This window comes from Hyaena hyaena, unplaced genomic scaffold (genome assembly GCF_003009895.1).
Source record: "Hyaena hyaena isolate Hyena2069 unplaced genomic scaffold, ASM300989v1 scaffold_245, whole genome shotgun sequence".
Taxonomy (NCBI): Eukaryota; Metazoa; Chordata; class Mammalia; order Carnivora; family Hyaenidae; genus Hyaena; species Hyaena hyaena.
Genome location: NW_024080878.1, coordinates 1,074,647 through 1,095,359, shown reverse-complemented (window position 1 = coordinate 1,095,359; position 20,713 = coordinate 1,074,647). Strand labels below are relative to the sequence as shown.

The 20,713-nt window shown below is 42.8% G+C and overlaps 1 protein-coding gene across 3 annotated transcripts in view; it reads left to right on the top strand.

Annotated features, from left to right (window-relative positions):
* SCUBE2 (signal peptide, CUB domain and EGF like domain containing 2) overlaps nucleotides 1–20,713 on the top strand; it is a 66,260-nt gene that overhangs the window by 30,766 nt on the left and 14,781 nt on the right. For 2 of the 3 annotated variants that reach the window (XM_039244583.1, XM_039244582.1), the window contains exons 10-16: nucleotides 2,240–2,356; nucleotides 3,653–3,775; nucleotides 4,204–4,320; nucleotides 4,582–4,668; nucleotides 6,344–6,454; nucleotides 9,054–9,209; nucleotides 9,640–9,846. In XM_039244583.1, the coding sequence (XP_039100514.1) occupies nucleotides 2,240–2,356; nucleotides 3,653–3,775; nucleotides 4,204–4,320; nucleotides 4,582–4,668; nucleotides 6,344–6,454; nucleotides 9,054–9,209; nucleotides 9,640–9,846 (918 nt within the window). The remainder of the gene's footprint in view (nucleotides 1–2,239; nucleotides 2,357–3,652; nucleotides 3,776–4,203; nucleotides 4,321–4,581; nucleotides 4,669–6,343; nucleotides 6,455–9,053; nucleotides 9,210–9,639; nucleotides 9,847–20,713) is intronic. The other variant, XM_039244584.1, reaches the window with a different exon arrangement.

Genomic DNA, 20,713 nt, shown 5'->3' with positions numbered 1-20,713 from the left:
TAATGGTTAGAGAACACCTTAAAGAATCCATCTGGTGTGATTACAGCAGAGCTCACTGCTAGAAATGGAATGGATCACAGAGTGTAAACAGGGTTGTATTAGGGTGTTGAGATTATAAAGAATTTTTCTTTTCTAAAATTTCTTTTAATTGTGAGGATTTTGTAATAAAACTTGGTGGCAAAAATATGTAGATTCAGTTAACATACCTTACCTTTTCCTCGCAAAAAGTTGGGGTCAAGCCATAATCAAAGTCATGTACCAGTTGATCTCTTCCTTATAGCCCTTGTTTTAATGACCAGCCTTTGGTGCTTGGGGAGAGGGACAGTGGAGAGGGAAGAGGGATTGAGTGGAGGCAAGACTAGTGGGTCCTCAGGCAGGATTGCAGACTCCCTCTTAGATGCATTCCTCCCACACAAGAGGTGTGTTAAGGGAGTATCTTTGGGGAGTAGTTGTTGATATTAATAACACTTATGGGTGGGAGTAAGCCTTGTTGGATGAGGAGAATCATGTATAGTTTCAGATGAGCACCTTTTGTGCCTATGGATATATAGGAAGCAGCTCTCATGAAAGAAGTGCTGCCATATATTCTTGTTGCATTTCTGGGAATAAGAACAGCCTAACTTATTTTGTTAGAAATCGCAGAATTAAATAAAAATCGGAATATAATATCTGATTTCACTTTAGGTAATAAAAATGTAACATTACTTTCTTTTAACCTTATAGTGTGAATTAGGTTTTTCTCTTGTTTTTTTTCCCCCCACCTAATACATAATTTGTCAAGCAGTTCAAGTATAGCCCCCTTTAAATTCAGCAAACTCTTTCTAGATGACTGTTGCACGGCTCTCTTCTATTTGACTTGGAAAGCAAACTTGATGTTGCACATACTGTTCCCTAATGTATAGAGCAAGAAATGCTGTTTAAGCTGTGTAAACACATTAAAAAGGAATTAGAAAAGTGATCTCATTATTTTTGGCAAAGCAACAACCCATCATGCACAGCCAAAGTCAGCTACTGAACAAGTCCATGTTCCCAACAACTCACTGATATTAATCACAGAATTTATAGAGCGACATCACTTACTAGGGAAGAAATGGACTTTTTCTTATTTTTCACTGATCAGAACAAATATTTTCACAGAAAAATTTACTGAGGAAATTGCCAGGATTTCTGGGAAAAGCAAGTGATGAAGAGATTTTGTAAGAATTTGCCCTTTTTAATTCCGTTTTTTCATTCCTCCAGTTCCTTCCAAATGTTTGCTTTTTATTAACATAGTTTCTTGTGGCACATTTAGTGTTGAAAAAGAGATTTAGCTCTGGGCTAATTGGCTTCCACTGAGTTCTGCACTGGTCCTGGTTTATCCATTTGGAAACACAAGTCATAACTCTGTTTAAAAAAAAAACAACAAAAAAACAACCCTCCAAAGAGTTGAAGAAATGAAGCACTGAAATTCTAGTCTACAGGAAAGATGTGAGGACCAGACCAGGGAAGAAGAGATGATTAGATCGACAAAGGCAGCCTCCCGAGGCTAGTTTCCAGGACCTCAGCTGAAGCCAACGATGCCTCCACATTGAACCAGGACAGGAGGGGCTCTGTGGGGCTGAACCATGGCAGAAGAACAAAGCCAAGGGATTGGCCAAGAGGATCCAGTTCGGAGCTTAAACACCAAATTTTCGGGTCTGTGATAGAAACTCACTGAGGATGTTTGTGTTCATGCATTCTTTTAGTGCAGAGGACATTAAAACCCAGGATCAATTGGCCTCCTGGGGCCAGAAGACTAATTCTGGGAAGATAGGAACCAGATTTATCTGCAAACCAGCTGTTTTCTCCTTTCAATTTGTTGGAGCTTATATAATGAGTACTGCTGTTTTACCAATAGTAATATAACAGTAATAATGCGTGGGTTGCACCTTGTAGTTTATAAACCCTTTTAAGGTATGTTATCTCATTTAGCTTCATTGAAATATTTTAAATTACTCAGCTCTATAAATAGGCACATGAGAAAGACCGACTGAGCTTAAAGACAAGTGCAGTTTGCAACAGAATTTGTAAATAAGGATTCTGGTTGTGAGTATACTTATTGTAGGCTGCCCAACATTGTCTGAACACAAGTGAGCAAGAGAACTGATACTCTTAAAATTCTGTTTATGTTGTTTTTGTTGTCAGTCAGTGAATTATAAATGTTCTTTCTACTCATCCCTCAGAGTTTGTTTCAGCTCCTCTCTCCCTTTGACAATTACAGATGTGGATGAATGCTCTTTGGATAGGACCTGTGACCACAGCTGCATCAACCACCCTGGCACATTCACATGTGCTTGCAACAGAGGGTACACCCTCTATGGCTTTACCCACTGTGGAGGTGAGCAGAATGCCCTTCTAGAGTCAGGTGAAGCTGGGCCTACAGGGGAACAGGGCCTAGCTCCCAAGGTTTCCCCAGATAAGGGTCCATTTTCCTATATTGGGGAATGAATGGGATGTTTTAGTCCCTGTAGAGTAGTAGTGACTTCATCAACTCAAGGGAAACACCTGCTAAGGGAAATCATTGATCCCTTTAACATGTTGAGTGTGAAATGGAGCAGAGAGAAGAACTGAGCTAATCAACTGTGAATTTTTTGTTGACTTTATTGCCGTAGTTGTGTTCAGTGGGAGGGTCTCTCTGGAGCTGATATCCTGTCTATTAGACCTTCCCAGTAGCTAGGAAAGTCACAGTCCTCAGAGAGGCTTTGCAGGGCACTAACTAATTCCACAGCCTTGCTGTGCATAGGAACTAACTGGGAAGCCTTTTTTAAACTTTGAGCTGGTTTTTGGACAGGCCTTTGAGCTGGAAGTGGGACCATTGATTTGATCTCTCTGTGCTGTGCCCATGTAACAACATGTTCTGATGTCATTTGTCCTTCTGCTCATGTAGACTATGGTATAAATAAGATTTGACATCAAATGACTTCTACCCCACTCCCCCCAACAATTCTGAATGGGTTGGGCTTATAAGACATCACTGAGTATCCGAATATTTGGGAACCACTGGCCTAAATACTTCCCGCCCAATCCTTGTGTTCTACACTTCAGAAGAATGGAGAGTAGTGATTTGGTATAGATAGTATTGTCTCTCTTCTTTCAGTACATCCTTGGCATGGCTAAAAACATTCTCTTCCAGCCCATCAAGAAACCCCAAGAAAATATTCTGTTGACATGGATGTGTGTCTGGGTTTTTTGATGGACCACCTTCCAACCTAGACTAAGTCTCAGGTTGATGAGAATTAGTGCCAGTCATTTTCCTTCTCTATATTCCACCTACTGAATAGGAACTGTCAAGTGTAGAATTCTAATTCTATCTCCCTTGGTTTGTAGCCCAGGAGGATGGGCTGTGCAGTGCTTGAGCTTGGGCATCTGAAAGTAGAGTGTGCCCCCTTCTGAATATCCTGAATGGGGAAAATGTGTGGTCAAGAACAGAACGTGAGACCATCCTGGTGAGGCCTATGCCAGGAAATCCACTGAGTGGGAAGTGAGGTCTGCTGGTGCCAGGTGCACATCCTGAAGGCAGTTAATACCTTCCCTTTGTTTAATGAGTTTCAACCATGTGACTTCCTCAAGGGAGGGACAGCGCCAGCCTAGTCATCCATGGGCTGCTGTGACAGGAGAGTGTTTTGTTCCACAGACACCAACGAGTGCAGTGTCAACAATGGAGGCTGTCAGCAGGTCTGTGTGAACACAGTGGGCAGCTATGAATGCCGATGCCACTCTGCATACAAGCTCCACTGGAATAGAAAAGACTGTGTTGGTAAGGGGTACCAAGGCTCACAGTCAGTGGGCTCACACTGGCACTGGCAGCTCTCTCCCATGTGTGACTGGGCCCGGAGTGCACCTGATGATCCCTTCACTGATTCTTCTCCCCTCAGGAGCAGCAGCCATTCTTTAAATAGTTCAAAAACAGGAGATACTTTACAGGCTCTTTGCTGTTTCCTTCTGTGCTTCTGTGTAGGTTGGAACTTACTTCTGTTTTCCTGGTTGTTTATCTGCATGGAAAAAAATAGCATACAAGTAGCTTCTTTACCTTGAGGGACATGGTGCCCTGTGTCTTGTGTTCTATGCTGGGTATCAGCTCCACCTTCTTGTCTTGGGGCCTTGAATATTTGGAACTCAGCCACCCATATCACGCATGGAAGTGTCCTTCTCTTTCTGTAAGTGTGTGCTTTTTGTCCTGTCTAGAAGTGAAGGGGGTCCTGCCCACTAGTGTGTCACCCCATGTGTCCCTGCATTGCGGTAAGAGTGGTGGAGGAGACAGATGCTTCCTAAGATGTGACTCTGGCATTCACCTTTCTTCAGGTGAGTGGGTCCCAGTCCCTGGGGCAGGTCCTTATGCCAGAACCAGGCCTTCCTGGTCTTTAGGTGTTAAATGCCCTCAAAGGGTTTCCAGGCGTTTGACCAGCTGCCCCCTGACCACCAGAGGCCCATGCTTTGAGAATCCATATGTGGAGCATTTGTCTAGTGGTCCATGTGGAGTGGGGGTTGGGGAGTGATTTTAGCTGCTACCAGGAGAGACTGTAACCTTGCTTTCGTGTTGACAACCCACGTTCTGTCTGTCAGGACTGCAAGAGACCTACTCTGTCACCTGCGGCTCTTCCTCTTCTCTCAGGAGCAAACAACAAAAATCAAATGACTCTGCTTTTGGGGGTAATTACCAAACATGCATGTTCTCTCTGGGGCTCACTGTGTTAAATGCGCTTCATTCTTGAGGTACAGTTTTTGGGTGTTGGCTTTATTTTCTTTTCTCTTAATCTCCTCATTGATGTGAGCACGTTACAGGACGTTCTTGCCCACAGCCTTGGTGCCTGAAAGCTGACTCACTGTGTAACAGATGCTTACAGAGTGTCCAGTGGGTGCTAGGATGCTCTGTGTTCAGCCCTGGTGGGTTGTCATATTGGGCAGAGGCGCACAGAACTCTGGAATCTACAGGTTTGGGTCTCCCAAACTCCCTGTACCCCGGGGCACCTCAAAGACCCAGCAGGCAATGTATGCCTGGAGCACATGGAGTTGGTAAAGATAGACATGGGCATGACAGAGTGCAAGGATTGTCCCCAGAGAAAAAGCCCTGAGCCCTTTCTAGCTTGTCAAAAGACAAAGAATGGAATTTAAAGCTTTTAAGTAGCCTGTCCTCCCAGATTTAGATATCTCTATGATTATGTCATCAGAATATCTGAATAAGCAAATGGTTCATGATGTCCCTATTACACACGTGAGCAGAGCTAGAGACCCAAAGCATGACGATAATACTCAAATATATTTACCAAGTAGTTAGAATACACCAGCCACTGTATTATGTGTATTAACTGATTTAATCTACATAGCAACCCTTGGTGCGATTTTACTATTATCCTCATTAACCAGATGAAGAAATTGAGGTTCAGAGAGGTAAAATAATGTACCCAAAGTGACTCAGATAGGAAATAGTGGAGCCAGGATTTTAACCAGAAGTCTAGATCTAGAGTCTTAGGCAGTATCCTTCACTGTCTCTCTTGCCTAATATTTGGACCCAGTCAGAATAGGTACCATGGTCTGTTTCACCAAATCCCTAAGCAATGGTTACTTGGAGATTTAGGCCACCCCCAGGATGGGCAAGGAAATAGTTAATAGTCATTCAGTTCTGTGCCAGACAGTAGGATAAACTTTTTTTTTGCATTATCTCATATAATCCTCATAGTAATGTAGGTACCCTAACTTAGGTACCCCAGTTTTGTCTGTTTTACAGATGAGGAAACTGAGGCTCAGGGAGTTTTAGTAACTTGCTTAAGTTCTCATCACATGTCAAAGAGCTAGAGCATGAATCCTGGTCTTTGGCTCCAGAGCCTGACATATGGTTAAGACTGATTGGTTGGGGGAGAGCAGAATTTTGCACAAGAGGCCCTCAAAGTGCCATCCCTGTCTGCTCTCTCAAACTTGTCCTCCTAGGAAAGGCTTATCTAGAGAATCTGCCCTTCACCATTTCCCTCAGCAGTCTTGTTTAAATGTGAGCTAGGGGATTCTGGTCTTCTTTCTTGAGAAGGCACAAAAGTGACCTCACGGTTCATCTCAGCATTGAGGTTGTTTTAGGTTCTCTTTTTATTATATCTGAACATTGCATTCACTTCAGATGAAGGGATAAGTGTAACTCTTATGAGGCTCCTGGTGTCCCTAGCCTCAGGGTAATGGGCACTCCATGATCCAAATCTTTTGTGGTTTCAGGGTAAGAGAGGAGCCCAGGGTGTGCAGCCTATGGGTACCTAGCCTGTGGGTAGCTCACCATTACCCACCAGGTATTTCCATTCCTTTGTCTCTGAAGATAACATCTCTCACTTGTTTCTCTCTGAAGATGTCGCCACCGTCAGGACAAGTGTAACCTTTAAACTAAATGAAGGCAAGTGTAGTTTGAAAAAGGCTGAGCGGTTTCCTGAGGGTCTGCGACCAGCACTAGCACTACCAGGTATGGAATCAGATGGCTGGTGCAGGGAGCTTGCCTGCATGTTGGGAAAGGGGTATGTAACAAGCCGACCCCTTCAGATGGAATAGAACAGTCCAGAATCTGTGAGGACTCTCTCCGCAGGAGCCAGAGGAGCTAACCTAGCACCTCTGTATAGCTCTGGAGTTATACTTTGGGGTTTCCTTTGCCAGGCACAGATGTTAAAGCTCTAGGGAAACCTATGAGTTCACAGGAATCAATAAGGACTTTACAATGCATTGGCCATTTTTGATCATATTGGGTTAAATTTTCTAGATCTTGGAGTCGCTTGGAATATAAGCCAAAGAAATGAAGAAGGTTTGGCTCAGGATACTCTTTGATGAACAAAGATGTAATATCCAGCTTTCCTGCTGGATCCAGTCTTTGGAGGCTGTGACTCCATTGGCTTCAGCAAAACAAACACCATCCAAGTAGAACTGGCCTTTTAGGGAAGAATAGAATGCAACACTCCTTCCCCAGCTCACGTTTCCAGTATTATTTCATAGAATAATTTTAGAGATTAAAAAAAAATCAGGATTCATGTATTAGGGATGCTTCTTTCCTTAGTTTACCTCTCTCATAAATCATACAAATAAACATAAAGCTCACTGTAGTCACTTTTGCCTGTATATGTTAATAAACTGAGATTAATTTTGGTACCTCCATTTGATGGGATTTTTTTAAAGTTTATTTTTTAATTTTGAGAGAGAAAGAGAGTGCATGTGTTGCATGTGTGCACATGAGCAGGGGAGGGACAGAGACAGAGACGGAGAGAGAGAATCCCAAGCAGGCTCTGACAGCACAGAGTCCAATGCGGGGCTCGAACTCATGAACTGTGAGATCATGACTTGAGCTGAAATCAAGAGTTAGTCGCTTAACTGACTGAGCCACCCAGCAATCCCCCCTTTGATGGGATATTATGCAGCTATTAATTATATGTTTTCAGAGAGTGTTTAATGACATAGGAAAATGTTCTCGTAATATAATGCTAAGATGGAGAAGGCGAGAGTAACATTTTGTATATTAAACAACCCAAACTATGCAAGAAAAAGTGTGAGTAGAAGCAAAAGAAAGGAAACTCTACCTTATCATCAGTAGTAGTTATATCTGGGGGAGAAGATGCAGGAGATTTTAATTTTTTTTCTGCATTTTCCAAATTCTCTACAGTGAGCATTTATACTTTTAGATCGGAGGGAAGAAGCAATATTTAAAAAGAGACTTGGTCTTTAGTTTCCTTAATGGTATTATACTATGTTAATTTCTCAGTGTTGATAAATATACATATTAATGTAAGATGCATTAGGGAAAACAACCAAGAGTATACAGGAACCCTTAGTTCTACCTGAGCAATTTTTCTGTAAATCTAAACTTATTTCAAAATAAAAAGTTTAAAATATAGATTTGGGAAAATTGAAAGAGAAATGTTCAAAATGACTGTTTAGTTTGATTTGAAGTTAGCCTTTTGAAAAGTTAAGATGGATTTTCAGGGGAAATTTAGGTGTGGGAGAGAATTAATCTGCCTCCTCCTTCCTTTGGCTCCTGATGACCTGTTGCTTTGAACATCCTTGTAATGGTGAAGAAAAGTATGATACAGATGATACATCATTTGAGTAAAGTAACAGTTTAAAATATAAACAAATCAGGGGCAGCTGGGTGACTCAGTCTGTTAAGCCTCCAACTTCAGCTCAGGTTGGTGAATTTGAGCCCCATGTTGGGCTCTGTGCTGACAGCTTGGAGCCTGCTTTGGATTCCGTGTCTCCCTCTCTTTCTGCCCCTCTCCCACTTGCGCTCTGTCTCTCTCTCTCTCTCAAAAATAAATATAAACATTAAAAAAAGTTTTTAAAAATCAGACAAATTAATTGTGTGGATGATAATGTGGTTTGGGTTAACAGGCAGTAGTTAAAATATCCCCTGGAAGCCACAGGGTGGGGAGGAGGAGAGACAGCCAGAGACCGGAATAGGAATGTGCAGAGCCTTGCCTTACACAACACTTTCCCTCCCACCCTAGATGCCTTCATGATATTGTTTGGTTCTCTCGATGCTTTGTGCCTTATATTGCTCCTGGTTATTTCAAAATGAGACAGCACTGTTAGTGTGCTTTCTAGCTTCCCCTTCCAGTTAGAATTACTCCAAGGTCAGTTTGTCTGGAAGCAGGAGTTGGTTTTCTTTCTACTTTTGTTTTCATTCCCTGTTTGAAGCCTCAGCCCCTGCTTGGTACATCACAGTCCAGCTCTAAGGAAACCAACTGTGAGAACACGAGCACATCGCAGCAGACGGTCAGTTAGGAATGTAGGGTGACCCTGGTGTCCTGTCTTCTACATATGTGGCTGGTCAGTCAGAAACATTTAGCATTCATCCATGAAAATAATTTTCAAGAGCTAAATTGTTAAGTTATAGAGGAGGCAATACTGGCTCTTTGAATTTAAAATGTCATTGTGCTCCAAGCTGCAACGTCTTGGCATCTGGAGTTAATCATTTAGTCCCTTGAGAGTTGTTTTAATGAAATGTTTACTGAGCTCTAGCGAATGTTCAACTGAGTGCTTTGCCAGGATCTGGCTTCCGATAATTTTGTTTCTTCATACAGAGAAGCACAGCTCAGTAAAAGAGAGCTTCCGCTACGCAAATCTTACATGCAGCTCTGGCAAGCAAGTCCCAGGAGCCCCTGGCCGACCAAGCGCCACTAAGGAAATGTTTATCACTGTTGAGTTTGAACTTGAAACTAACCAAAAGGAGGTGACAGGTTGGTTTGAACACAGTCTTTGGTGTCAGGCTGCTCACAGCTTGCTCCTCACTTGTTTGCCTTTCACTTTTCTTCATTCTTGGGTGGGGGAAACTACTGCAACCATTGAAGTATCTCCTGTTTTTTGGTTTTTGGGTTTTTTTCACTCCCAAACTGGACTGAATTGGTTTGGATCCTCATGATCTAATCTTCTTCATAAAAACTCAAAGCTTCCATTTTGGTCAACAAATTTCTGTTTGAATCAAATGCTGCCCAGCCTGCTAGGTGCCCAGCCCCAGGTTTCCCCACCACCCTGTCCACAGGGAACAGCGGGTGCTGGTGGGGCCTGCAGTGGTGGGTGTCTGGACATCTTCACATGCTGCAGCCTGACCTCCCCCCCCCCACCCCCCACCCCCGCCCCCGCCGACTGCTGTCCCTCTCATTCCCCTAGCTTCCTGTGACCTGAGCTGCATCGTAAAGCGAGCTGAGAAGCGGCTCCGGAAAGCCATCCGAACACTCCGGAAGGCTGTCCACAGGGAGCAGTTCCACCTCCAGCTCTCAGGCATGGACCTTGAAGTGGCAAAAAAATCTCCCAGAACATCTGAACACCGAGTAGAGTCCTGTGGAGTGGGCCAGGGCCACATAGGAAACCAATGTGGTGAGTGACCTGCTGGCCAGGACATTCTTACTAACGGAATTGTTTCGACCTCCATAAAGAGTAAGGGCAACCAAAAGTGTGGCCTCTTTTCCCTCTCTGGGCTCACTCCAGAGAACACCCTGGACACCACTCTTATTTGGGATCTATGTGTTGGTGTCTGTTGTGTCTGCTGGACTAGGAGCTCCTCAGCACCTGGCACAGTGTCTGGTTTGTGGTGGACACTTAATAAATGTTTGCTGAATTGAGGAATGAAAAGGAAGAGGTAGGGTTGATGACAAGAGAGCATACTGACACTGACCTTAAATGGTCTGAGTGATGGTGATCTTCAGAGCACTGTGGTCCCAGGCAAGGAGCAGGACTGTAGGTGTAAGGCACCCATAAGCCTTCTGCACGCTCCACCGTCAGTTCCCCATTGTTGTCTCCCTCTGGCTCAACCGACGTTGGCAATGAACAATCTCCTGTCCACAGTTGTGCACAGAGGCAAGGCTGGAGGCCATGAGGCAGCCTAATGAGATCCCTGTGCTTCAGCTCAAGGCTCCTAGTAGTGTCAGTTCCATATATGGGTGCATCTGTGTGTGTGTTTCAGAATTAAGTTTGAGACCCGGCATTTAAACAACACCAATTTTATTTCTCTGATGAAGTTCTAGGCAAGAGGAAGCTGGGCAAGAAGTTTTAGGGTGGTCGGTCTTGAGATTTGTTTGTGGAGAAGAGCTGTTCTGGAAAGTCTAGCTTTATAGGTAATCACTTTATAGTCTCACATTATAATAGTCATGGTAATGATTTACGTTAAGCATGGTATCTATAGTATCTCCTTTAACCCAAACAGTCATCTTACAAGGTAGGTCTTATTATCTCCACTGAACAGAGAAACAACCTGGAGCTCAGAGGACCAGGTTCTTTGGCTCTAGATCACGTTGATGGTTTGACTCTAAAGCCTGTGCTCTGGTCCCAAGTAAGGTGCGTTTTGATAACCAGACCCCTCCAGAATAAATTGCTGTCCTTTCTCAGGCGCCACTAGAATCATAAGGCCCTAGAAGTAAGTCTTGAGCCAAGGAGTAATAAGCCAGTATTTTTCAAGAAGCGAAGCTAAGCCCAGGGCATTCATTCAGGAGAGTGTTGGCAATAACCCCAAATATGTTGCTTTGTCAAAACAAAGCAAAAATCAAGGGTAAAATCAAGTGTAATTGTCCGCCAGGGGCTAGTTCTCAAATAGTCTTGAGTTTTATTCCAGCTAACTCTTTTAAAAAGAAAACAACAACTAAGAAACAACCCAGCTGGTTGGTTTGTTCTCATTTAAAATTCTAGGAGTTCGTTTCCATACCAAAATGGTGATGGGTGTTGGCTGTTGCTGCCCTACTTTACGGAGTGAGTTGCAGAAACTGTCAGTAACAGGCAGGCCAGTCTTCCTGCTGGCCTCTCAGAGCTAAATTGCCTCCCATTTCTCCATTTGCTCTTCTGGTAGGGAGAGGCCTTGCAAGCTTGCCAGGGAGACTTTGTGGCCAGTGAAGAAATCAGGCAAAACTAGAGTATTACCAATATTACCATGGCTGTGTTCCTCGGGGAAAAGGCCCAAGAACAAGGACCAGGAGTTACTTAACAGAGGCCTCATGACCATGACAACTTGTGAAAGACACTTGGTACGGGGTTTATGTCGCTGTTGTGTGTGTGAATGCGTCCTGAGATGCTTGTCATGCTAAGTTAGATTGGATTTGTTGTTGAGAAGCAATGTGTCTTGTCTCAAGAGCTCCCTCTAGCAATGGACGAATTTTGTGGCCCACATGGAACCAAATCAGGTTCACCCTGACAGCAGTGTTGAAGATTTTACCATATAGAGAAAACAGCGCAAAGAATTATCAGTGAAATTTCTTCCTCCTGCGGAAGGGAGAAAGTGCATCTAAGGAGGGGTTGCATATGCTAATTAGAAAGGCTGTTTACCCGGAAGACACATGGTATGGGCAAAGGGGCAGGAGTGAGTGAGCGAGGAGAGGAAAGCTTGTCTTATGCTCCTTATACTCCTGGACTATTTGCCAGTCTTAGAACTTCGTAAAGCCCAAGCTTACTGGTATTTTCTGAACTCTGGATGGTATATACGGTGGAGACATACCTAGGATAGTTCTTTTTGGCAATTATTTTCAGTGTCAGCAGAAAGGGGCCCCCAAAAGCATTTTGAACCATTACATTTTTCCATTAAAATATTTTTTATTTAGTTTTCCATTACCAAAGTAGTGTATGTTTCAAGTGGTACAGAAATGTATACAGTAAGGATAAAAGCTCTCCTAATCCTACCCTTGGGAGAGAATCCCTGTCAATAGGTTGCTATGTATTTTTCTATATCTGTTTTTATGTACATATAAAAATGAGATATTATTTATTCAATAAATATTTATTGAGTACCTACTGCGTACCAGATACTATGATAGGAGCTGAGAATCGAGTAATGACACAAAAAGGCAAAAACCTTAGCCTTCCTAGCATTTACAGTTCTGGAGGAGGGAGACAGACCACAAACCAATAAAGAAGGAAATTATGGTTTACCAGGTGGTGATAAGGGTATGAAGGGCAAGGAGGGAAGTGGAATAGAAAGTGGGAGGGGTAGGGGAGGACTGAGGAGGAACATACTCTCCCCAAATGTAGACGGTGGTCAGGGACTGTGGTTGTTGCAAAGTGTCATTTGGACAGAGATGTGAGAGATGGAGGAAGCAAGCTATGGGGATATCTGGGAGACAGCAAGCACCGACATCCCAAGGTAAGGGAAAGCAGGCCAGGAAGATAGCGTGGGAGGGAAGGTAAAGGGAGGACATCAGAGCAGTAGCCAAGGGCCTGACCAGGTGCGGATGGAAATCTGGGTGAGGATTCCGACTCTGAATCTGAGTGAGAAACAAAGCCAGTGAAACGTTTTAAGCCAGAGGAGTAACAGGGTTTCTGACTTATGTCTTAAAAGGATAACTTTGGCAGCTATAGGCTTATGTATGAAAAAAATATTTTTAAAAAGCATATCAGTACAATTTGAATAGTTCTGGGTTGCTTCTAAAGATGGCATAGATCATGAGCATCCTTCCATGCTAATAGAGGAGTTCAGTTTATTACTTTTAAAGCTTCCTCATCTGTATTTGTTCAAGATACCAGTATTTATTAACCATACCACTGTTGGTGAACATTTAATAAAGTTGTTCCTAATTTTTTAATGACAAACAATGCTGCAGTGAATATCCTTTTTTTGTGCACATAGCCTATATGTTTGAAATGTCATAAAAGTCTACTTCTACCAAATTTAACTTGTTTTTCTTAGATTATTAGTAAAACTGAGTATGCTGTCCGATGTCAGTGGCCATTTGGATTTCTTCGTCTGAGAATATCTGCATTCTTTGCCTGTTTTTCCAGCAAATTGTTGCTTTTCCAACATCACTTAAAAATAAATTTTAAAGTCCTAAGTTACATCAAAAAACATAATCACTTCTGACCAATGAAACACGTTTTTTTTTTTTTTTTTTTTTTTACCATGATCATGTTTGCATAGAAAAGTCTCATTCATTTGGCATTTAAGAACCTTGGGGACAGTTTGCTGCAGGTGACCTTTGTACCATCTGTGATCAATTCTAGCAAGATGGCAAAAAACAGTGATTATATTCTCTGAGGAACAGATTCCTTAAGCTCCACAGTAATTCACAAAGCCCTTTATACCTAAAGAAAAAATAATGACGATGTGGATTTCTATTTTTCTTTCATAGCCATTTGTCCTCTCATAAAGTATGAATTATTTAAGGAATATACTTGCCAAAATATATATTTTTGTATTTGATTATTCTTAAAACTTGCTGAAATTTATAGAAGACACAATCTAAGCAACTGGCAAACTGGGAAGAATTTTATTACTGAGTTCTTGAGAAAACTGGGAAGGTTTAATTCAACTTTCATTAGCGGTAACTTTCCTCTGCAGCAAATGAGAAAAATTAATTCAAGCAATATTTATTGAGATACCACTCTGAACTTGGGATGAAGCAGTGAGAACATAATGGGTGAGGAGCTTGCTCTTATGAGGTTCACATTCCAATGGGACATGGACAATAAAAAAGTAAAGAAAAATAATTTCATAAGTTATAAATGCTATGAAGATAATAATACAGAGGATAGAGGGGAGGGGGATCACTCTCCATGGGTGTTTAAGAAGGCTTTCAGAGCAGGTGACATTTGATCTAAGACCTAAATGAGAAGGAGCTGGCCTTGTAAAGCTCTGATGGGGACAGGGGGTGTTCTGGCTGAGGAGGGATCAGCAAGTGCAAATGGTCTGAGGCAGGAATGAGCCTGACATTTTCTTCTTAATTCTTTCAGAATCAAGAAATGATTTGGAATTGAACAGGCAGAAATTTTTCTTATCTGTTTTAAATCATGGAAATTATAAAGTCTCTATTAGTAATATGGACCAGTATTAGACCAACGCTTATCACACAGACTTCGTAGGAAATTCTTTTATTATTTATTTATTTACTTTTAAAAATATAATTTATTGTCAATTAGCTAACACACAGTGTGTAAAGTATGCTCTTGGTTTTTGGGGTAGATTCCCATGGTTCATTGCTTACATACAACACCCAGTGCTCATCCCAACAAGTAGTAGGAAATTCTTTTAACTAAAAGAGTTTAAAAAACAGAATTTGGCAACATGTTGACATTTATTGAGCACTTACAATGTGTTTAGCACTGTGCGGGGCACTTTACATATATTATTTCATTGTCAGTCTATTTTGCATCATGCCTTTTTTACAGACAAGGAAACTAATGCATAGGGAGGTAAGGAGTTTTGCCAGTGTCACCTAGCAAGTAAAAGGCAGAGCCAAGGTTCAAATCCAGATCTTTCTGAAGAGCCTATGTTCCTCTCCCAGTGTGAATGCTCTCACTTCTGGGTACAGCCTGTGCTGTGTGATTCTCTAACTGTTATAGCACTCATATGGAGAACCCTCTATGGGCCAGTTCTGCAGTGGGTGCTGAGGAGGCCTGGATAAATAAAACACAATCCCTCAAGTCACACTTAGCCATCCCCAAAGAGAAGAAGCCTACGCTGAGCTTTGAAGGATGCACAGATGACGTGTAAATGGGGAGAAGTGTTCAGGCAGAGGAGTAGCCTTGGGGAATGAGACTGAGCAAGATGTGCACCTGGGGGTGGATGACTCCTCAGTATTACTAAACCAGGAGAACAAGGTAAGATGTGACGGCTAGTGGGACAAGCACGCAGGTCATGAGAGACCGTGAATATGTCGCTAAGGAGCACTGACTTTATATCTAGGTGACAAGGTGCCATTAGAGGGTTTGTAGTCAGGGAATGTCCAGGTCATATTTGTATTTTAGAAAGATTCCTTTTACTGGATTGAGAGTCAGGATCAGAGGCAGAAAACCCAACTTGGGAGGTTTTGAATGCTTTGCGTGAGAGATGTTGAGGACCTGAAGGTACTAGATGGAGTAGGAAAGAAGTGAGGAATTCTAGAAATACTTAGGAGGAAATGTGAGCAGCATTTGGTGATAAATTGGATTAGGGACTGAGAAGAGGAAAAAGTTGGTGTGAGCTCAGAGGTTTCTGATGTAGCCATGATCCTTCACTTCCTTCCCGTATGTGCCTCATCTCACCCAGCCCTGTTGCATATGCAAGGAGGCACGGAGAAAATCCTCTGGGTTGGTTGAATGGTTGGGTGAATGTGGTCACTGAGGAAGAAATAATTAGAAAAGATTTATAGGAAAAGCAGAAAAAAATAGGCTCTTGAGAGAGCATGAGAAAGAAAGAAAACTCAGATGCAGAAAAGGAGACGAAAGGCTGAGTTCTGAATCAAAGACGCTAAGAGGAGTGCAGGGAGTCCAGTCAAGGAGGTGTTGGAGTCAGGGAGGGAAGCAGTCTGAGAAGTACTTTAGAAAGGTGAGTCTGACTTTAGGCTGTGACAGGGCTGAGGCAGGGAAGAACAAAAGGCAAGGGAAGTAGTTGGGAAGTTATCCCTCTCTAGATAAGAGATGGTGAGGATCAAAGGACCTTAATGCCACAGGGATGAAGATTAGCAGATAGACAAAAGGAACACAGCTGCAGGATGCTGCAGATGGGGAAGGGAGGAAAGAGGTCTGGAATAATAACTACCGGCTGGTTGCAAGGATTGGAGTCTTGGTGCCTGGGGGAGTAGAGATGCTGTTTATAAAGAGTAAAGCCAGAGGGGTAGGAAGAACTGGGCAGGGAAGGGAAGAGAAGCATTCCCTTTGAGTAAGTTGAATTTGAGTTGCAACAAGACTTCCAGGCAGTGATGTCCATGGGCTTCTAGGACGCTAGGAAAATGACTTTATCTTATCATGTGCAGACCAGCCCTCCTGTCCTGCATCGGTTCACACATACTCTGACCCACTTCCTGTTAAAATGGATGAACAGCCCATGCTCCTACCAAGGCTGGCTTCTCCAATTGGGCTCTGGAGCCCATTTGCTTTCACCTTTTCAAGAACATTGCTCCCGTTAGTGTCCCCAGTGACCCCTCAGCTCAGAATTCTCCCTCTCTGCTAGATCACTTCCAACCGCACACAAACCTATGCTTTGTCTGAAAAACCAAACAAACTCTCCTTCGACTTCATGCCTCTCTCCAGATACTACCTCATTTCTTTGACTCCCCTCCCCCATAAAGCAAAATGCCTTGAAAGAGTTGTCTAAACTCGCTGTCTTTGTGTTCTCCCCTCCCATTTTCTCCTTAACTCTAGCCGGTCTGGTTTTTGTTTCCAGCCTCTCCACTGAAACTGCTTTTCTCAAGACTTCAAACCACTTTTCTGCTACCAAATCCAGTTGCCAATTCTCATTCAGGTACTTGTTTCCACCCCCCTGGAAACATTCTCTTCTCCTGGGTTTCAGACACCACACTCTTCTGGCTCTTCTCCTACCTCAGTGGCAGCTCCCTTTTTATTTTCCATGTTGCTTCTCCCCTAATTTTTGATTTCTAAACATCAGATATCCCAGGGCTCAGTCCTTTGTCCCCCATCTTGTATCTTCACACTCTCCTACATGACCTCATTTGTTGCCAGATCTTTAAATACCACCATGTGCTGGTAACTCCCAAATGGCCCTCTCCAGCTCTGACCTCTCTTTTGAATTATGGGCTCCTCTATCCCAGGGGGTGTTGAATGTTCTTCATCACACACACGCGCACGCACACACACACACACACACACACACACACACTTAGGGTAAAATATTTTTGAATTTGTGAATGTTTATTTATTTAAAACTCACATACTATTGGGTAACATGTACATCATAAAAGATAGAGGAATGAGGTACAGGTTAAATAAACAAAATTTAAAAATCATTGGCCAGCATCTTAAGGTACCATATGTATAATTTGGCAAGGTTCATTGCTAACAGTAGTGGTTGTAAAGCCATCTTTCAAATAGTCTTTTTGTGAATTGCTAGTGTTTTGGCTCAACTCTTGTCAGGTATGATGAAATCCCTACTATTTCCATCTCGTGATGTTTGGCAAAGAACTAGTCTGGGAGTAAAAGGCATGTCCACCTGGCTCTTCCCTGTTGTTTACCCATGCCTGCTTGGTCCAGGGTCTCTGTACTATTGTTTGAAGCTGCTCTCTATTTTGTGCCAGTTAGCTTGGTTGAAACTGGGTAATATAATCAGGAAATCTATTCAACTAGGCAAACTGTAATTCTCAATACTTTGAAAAGAAGCAAAGCAGTCAGTACCTTCCCACCCCCAGTGCTGTGGATGCTTGTTTTTCCCTTTTCTTGTAGACCTTGTTTCTTCACATGTGTCTCTGACTCATGGAGATGTGGACAGACTGAGGCCCAATCTTATGTCATACACTAAACCAGTGAACCTTTCTTTATTTCTTTTTTTGAGGGGGTGGGTAAAAATTAATAGGCAAGGGTGGGAAAATGCTTTGCCCACATCTAGTGGATCATTTTGTAAACCCCCCGAGATATAATATTCTACCTCAGAGACCACCAGTAAAACCAATGCCTTCTCAATATCAACACTTGAATGACCAACAGGCATCTTAAACTCCATGTGTCTCAACAAAACATTTTATCCTCCTCCCTCCCTCCCAAGTAAAACCTGCTTCTCCCTCATTTCACCTCTATTTACCTCATTGCTCAAATTGAAAACCTCACAGTCTTCTTGACCTCTCTCATTCTGTCATGCTTCTCATCCAGTCCATTAGCAAATTCTGTCATAGCTACTTTCAGATTATATCCTGAATCTCAGTATTTTGTCTTCTTCCGTCATTACTACTCTATTCTAAACCACCATCTTCCTGGGCCCAATCTATTGTGACAGGCTCTGACTCATCTTCCTACCCTTGTCTGACTCAGTATGTTTTCCAGATAGCAGCCAGATGATCCATTAGAAAGATAAGTCAGATGCTGCTGCTCCCCTATGCAAAACCTCCAACACACTTTGAGTTAGGTCTAATTTCCTTACCATGACCTTCAAGAACTTACGTAATCTGACCCTTGCTTGCTTTTTAGAATTCCTGTCCTATCACCCTGGCCCTTTCACTGTGTTCCTGCTACACTGGCTTTTTTTGCCACCAGCCAATCCCATTGCAAGGCCATTTTCCTCATTTCAGTCTGATCTCTGCTCAAGAGGAAAGTCTGGCTGCTATTCTAAGACAGCATATATACACCACTCTCTCCCACCTTCTTACCCCATTGTACTTCTCTCCATCATACTTACTTCTAGGTAGCATTCTACTATATATTTATTTATTTGCTTACTTACTGTCCATATTCTCCATTAGAATGAGAGCCCCTTGAGGGCAGGGCCATGCCTGTCTTCTCAGCTATATCTCCAGTTCCGTTGAGAACAGTGCTCCGCACGTAATCAGTGCTAAGCATTTAACTGAAGTAATGAATTTTCACAGTGACAACAGATGAGATCCCAAGGATAGCCACCAACATTAAGACAAAAGAGGGCAAAGGGCAAATCTTTGGGGAAATATTTAAATTGAGGGCAAAAGAGGCCCCTTGAAGGAAGTGACATCTCAGTCCCAGTTAACCAGGCAGGAAGAGAACACGGCATGCTTTGGGGAACCCAGCCTGGAAGGTGTCCAGCTGCACTCATCTCTCTGCCCCAACTCTAAGAAGGTTTCCAAACAGCAAACCTGAGCACACACCAGAAACCTGGACTGTGTGACAGCTCAGCCCCTCAGCCCCTGGAGGTGCTCTCTCCTGTTATTCTGTTAAATACTGTTATATCCTGTTATTCTGAACAGCTCATTTAAAAGGGCTTCCAACCAGAATCCCAAGGCCACAGCATTGTCTTAGCCTCTGAGCTGTGAATAAGCAGCAGCTCCAGAACACCCTGGGAATTGGCGTGGGCAGCTTCAGAAGTCAAGGCGTGCCTCGTAAGAAAACAAGTCAGATGCTAGAGAGTGACCTCTTTTATTAGGTTCACCATCCTCGCCACAGAGAGACCATAGTGTTTGTCCATAGCCTGAAATACTCAAAGACCATAGTGTTGAAAAGAGGGCGAGCCTTCAGGTCTCTTTGTCGCCATTAATCCTGGTCCCTGCTGGTCTCTCCTTTTTGCATCAGAAAAGCTTTCTTGTATTTTTTTTTAAGAGGGGGAGAAAACAGCTGTGTAGGATTTGAGAATGAGATTTTAATGGTCACTGAAGACACACAAAAGCTTTGCTGTGATCCTGAGGTGTTCTGGGGGCAATTGACTCCTTTGTCTGGGGCAGCAAAACAAGCTGGCTGCTGGAGGAGAAAAGAGAACCGACTGGAACGTGTGATTGAGGCCTCCTCAGGCCAGATCTTCAGCACATTTGCAAAAAGCTGTTTTCAGGCATTCTTCATGACATTCAGAATCACTTTTAACTGTTGAGCTCATTTTTCCCCTGTGAAAAAAAACAAATTAATTTGGAAGATGCTTGGCAGGAATGGTTTCTGTAGGTCTTTCTGGAAGGAAGATGGAAACTGTGAGTGACAGTATGAGTTTGTTTACATGAAGCAGGTCTTTCACTGGGAGAAAAAAGAACCAGTGCCCTCTTTTCTGCAGGGCAGACCAAGGGGGCATTTCTCAGCCCTTTGCTTATTGGAAAATTACAACAGATGTGAGACATTGTGAGGCTTCTCAAAATATAACCTTGAAAAGGCTTTGGGGGGTTTAAATAGTACTAAAGAAGAGTGGAAACCCAGAGCAGCAGGAGCCCACCCAGTTACTCTTTCCAGTGAGAACCAGGGCCATTCCTGTCCTTCCATTGAGGGGATCTGTTTTCACCCAGGATGGCTATGATGGAACAGACCATGCTGATCTTACTCGAAGTTATGATTTGTAGAGCTTTGAAACCATTGCCGTCTGGCACTTTCCCTCTAGGCAAATGAATGTTTCAGAAATGGAAATGGTGGGGCTGGAGAGGCTCCCGGCAGCCAGATTTTTACCTTCCACCAGCTTCATGACAGTTGACTTGGTAGAGCCATGAAGGAGTCATGCTCTCACTTACTGGCCTGCTGCAGGCCCATCCTAGGATAGTCAGGTGGGACACAGGATAAGAAGTCAGGAATTCCTAGTACCTGATTCGGTGCCACTTTCATGGGAGATGAACTGAAACCAGAATCGTATGGAAACCACTATCCAGTGGTTCTCCTATTAGAGAACAGCTCTGGAGTTATAGACTCTGTCTGCCCCAGATCTGTGCATCAGACTCGTTATAATGTTTGCCGAGAAGCAAGAAAGCTTGGTTTACTTTCAATGTTTTAAAAATATGATACAATTAAATAAAATGATACCATGAATATTATAAAAGACAATCCAAACAATATAAAAAAGTATTAAAATTTTGAATTTAGAGTAGACTTTATTGATTGATTGCATTTAATTGTAGAAATAATATTTGAAATA